The sequence below is a fragment of the Merops nubicus genome, unplaced genomic scaffold (assembly GCF_000691845.1).
Source record: "Merops nubicus isolate BGI_N331 unplaced genomic scaffold, ASM69184v1 scaffold16001, whole genome shotgun sequence".
Lineage (NCBI taxonomy): Eukaryota > Metazoa > Chordata > Aves > Coraciiformes > Meropidae > Merops > Merops nubicus.
In genome coordinates this window covers 47,577-50,995 of record NW_008589147.1, presented here as the reverse complement: position 1 = coordinate 50,995, position 3,419 = coordinate 47,577, and the positions used below count along the sequence as shown (strand labels likewise).

The 3,419-nt window shown below is 49.9% G+C and overlaps 1 protein-coding gene across 1 annotated transcript in view; it reads right to left on the bottom strand.

Annotated features, from left to right (window-relative positions):
- Positions 1–250: 250 nt before the first annotated feature.
- DNAJC13 (DnaJ (Hsp40) homolog, subfamily C, member 13) overlaps positions 251–3,419 on the bottom strand; it is a 44,530-nt gene continuing 41,361 nt past the window's right edge. The window contains exon 55 of the mRNA XM_008949492.1: positions 251–1,094. Coding sequence (XP_008947740.1) covers positions 997–1,094 — 98 coding nt within the window. The 3' untranslated portion in view covers positions 251–996. The remainder of the gene's footprint in view (positions 1,095–3,419) is intronic.

Genomic DNA, 3,419 nt, shown 5'->3' with positions numbered 1-3,419 from the left:
TTCCTAGGAAATATTCTTGTCAGGAAGCAAGAGGAAGTTGAGAACATCAGTAGGTCAGTGGCTGCAGTGCCTTTCAAACACGAGCCCCTCCCTGGGGGGTTCAGGACCTCTGCTCCAGGCTGTCCAGGCTGCACCGTGTGGTGCAGGGACACCCAGGAACCCTACAGAGCCACACTCCAAGCGAGGTGGTCTCCAACTGCCCTCATTTCCCATACCTTCAAAGAACAGCTACATAAGAACACCACCTTTATCTCATTAACAAGGCTCTTAATTCCCTTTATTTTAAAATTTTATGTACATATGAATGATCTGTATAATGTACACTCAATATAGAAAGTTTTTATATACTGGATAGTGTATAGAACATTTCACAATTACACTAGTTTCTTACATAACATGTCAACTTTAAGGGTTTTTTTTGCTGAAGCTTTGTCAATTTGGTCAAGCCAGTTATACGTACGAATGTCTAATGCTGTTTGATCTCAGGAAGAAGGTAATGTTAATGACTAAGGACATCAGTGAACCAGTGTGGGACAAACCCTTTGCAAGTCATGTTCAATGGGAGTGATCACCTCAGACTGGGAAGAGAAGGGATGCCCTTTTAGTGGGGGGCTGTGAGGTCAGAGTGATTTTAGCCCAATTCCTCTAGACTGTAGCTCAACTCCAGTCATGCTAATTCATAAAATATAAAAACTAGGAAAGTTTGATTCACAGTCTTGTAAACAAATATAAAGGAACAAAATGTGCTTACGTACAGCAAGAAAAATTTCTCGTGTACCCATTTCAGCTGATCCACAGAGTGCTTTCTCGTGTTACAGTGCGATAATTAGAATCGCTGACTTTTTCCTAAAAAACCCCAACAGTCATAGAAAAAGGAGTAACACTGTCATTAAACAGGTGGAAAGGCAGTAAGTTCACTTCAGTGTGTTGGAGGAAAGCGCAGTTCCTCATGACTGGCCAGTTTGCCTTCGTCTCTTCCACAAGGATTTCCAGTCCTTAGCTGACGTCTCCCACTTCGCTGTCTACCGGGGGGGGTACGTTGGGCATGACGGAGGAGGTCGTCCCTGCAGTAAGGTAACCTGCCACTCCAGGGCCTGTTGGGGAGAGCAAGGAACACGGGCCGTTAGCCTGGATTCCAGAGAGTGCCTGCACAGCTTTACTCCCTCTGGTAACAGTGGCACACATTAAGGCCCAACGCGTGTCTGGGCAGCTCTGGGTGCTTCAGCAAGGAACAGGAACGCTGCTCCCGGGCGACAGGCTGCGCACGGCGGGCACTGCTTTTCCACAGCCCCCCCTGCCACTGACAGGCCTGTCTCCATCACTGTGAGATGAAGCCCCTCTCCCTTGGGCTTTAAACTTCAGTCATACAGAAACTTCCAACAACGGCAATAAACACCCCTGTTGCAGCATGAGGTGTTTCAACAGTGAGTCTTGTCAGATTAATGACTCTAGGAAGCTGCCAAGCTGCAACACGTTCTTGCATCGATGCAGTGATAACTTGGCGTTAGCCCTGCAGCCTACACTGCTCATCTGCAGCATGCTGAGTCCTGCTGGGTCCCTTACCCTTCCCAAGTCATCCTCACCAGGTTCTCCCAAATGTTTACTCCCTTCACACCCCACCCTCCCCTCTCGCTCTAGAGCCTAGAGCCACAACTCCAGAGCAGGGTCAGTCTCCTTACAGAGCCCTGCACTGCTGCAAGCCTGAGAGCCGAGCAAGCAAGGCCTGTGGTGAAACAAAGCTCTCTGGCTTCAGCAGGGGACTTCTTTCTGCCAGCCCTTCAGCGGCACCTGCCAGGAGCCAGACCCAACTTCACACATGCTGTTGCACAGACTCCACTAGTTCTCGTGCCCCTCAAACTCTTCCACCGTGGAGGACCCCTCCACCCTCGAGAAGCCCAGAGGCAGCGGCGCGGCGGGTGAGCTGCTCCCGCGCTCGGGCCGGCTCTGTGGCACGCGACTGGGACAGCAGCGAGAGCAGCGTGCGTCTGCGAGGTGGTATCTACCTGCTTGAGAGAGCTACACAGAAGTGAGCAAGCTGCCTGGCAGAGCAGATCTAAAGCCCACTTCTCAGGTGAAGGGGACTGCTGCCAGTTAGGAGGGAAGGAGAAGAGACACCTGAGGGAAGAGAAATAAGCAAGGGAAGTTTCAAGGGAAGTGCAAATAGCAAAGCAATTTGAAGCAAGACATAAGGCAGAATACAAGATAAGGCAGGTTAAACATAAAGCTTGTAGTCTGGTTTCCATCTGTACAGCATCTTCACTCTACATCTGCAAGCAGTCCAGCACCAGGCCACCGAAGGCCTGCAGGCAGGCAGCAGCTGTCCTCGGGCCAGAGCCCAGCAGCACCAGCACAGCCTCTGCTCCTGGCCAGCAATCAGCCAGCACTTACTTCCTGTTTCCCATGTATAGCATTTATGAGACACCAAGGAAATTCAGTACCAACTGAACCAAGTGGTCATTACCAAAATGGCATTAAATGGTGCAGACAGCAGAACACTCCTGTTCAGAGCTAAAGCACCAAGTCTCTCCTGTGAGGGGAAGCACATTAAGTGCTGCAATATGCCTACTGTCAAAGATCTGCTTCTAGAATGTAACTCCTGGAAGGGTCTTGCTTCACTTTCATTTGCAAGAAAACTTTTCCTGTCTGTATGGGCACCTGATTTAGACTTGGGTAATTCAGCTGCCCCCCAAAAGCTTTACCACAATTCCTGTATCAGGCAAGATGAGAAAGTTCATGCAGCACATGGAAGTGTTAGTAATGATTTCCCACAAAGGACTTCAACGCCCTACTGGCAAGGCTAAACTTTTAACACCAAGGGTAGTTCAGCTGATGGCTACTGAGCAGTCAGTTTGCATCACACGTTGCTTTAGACAGTGTGCTATAAATATCATTACATAAACCACTTCCAGATGCAGCAAGTAACCTGTGATAGAGTTTTGGACAGTGGTGCAGCAGAATGTTAGTCGTTAAAGATGTGTCTATCAAGTGCTGCAGGCAAGCGAAGGAAGAACCAGAATTTGAGTTGCTATGACACAACTGTCATGGGATTATGTCCACGCTGTGCCATTCCCAGCTCCAGGCACAGGCAGGAGGCTGCTCCCACCAGGGAAGCATCCTGCCAGTGCCCTGAGCCTGGCTGGAACATGGCCACATGCTCCAAGCTACTACCATCCAGCTGCCCCAGTACTACAGCTGCAGGCCTGGCCAGAAACAGCTGAATTCACCTGGCACAGTTAACACAGGCCAAGTGATTCTGGAGAAAGTTTACTCCTCCCACCAGCCTTGGGAAGCAGTCTGTGCTAGAGCTGAAGTCAACTGATCCTGACAAAGCATGGGAAGTTACTGTCCTTCATGAGCTCCGTCTCCACCTCTGCTCTATCACTGCAGGGTACTCACAAGGCCTGCCAGTGCCCAGATTC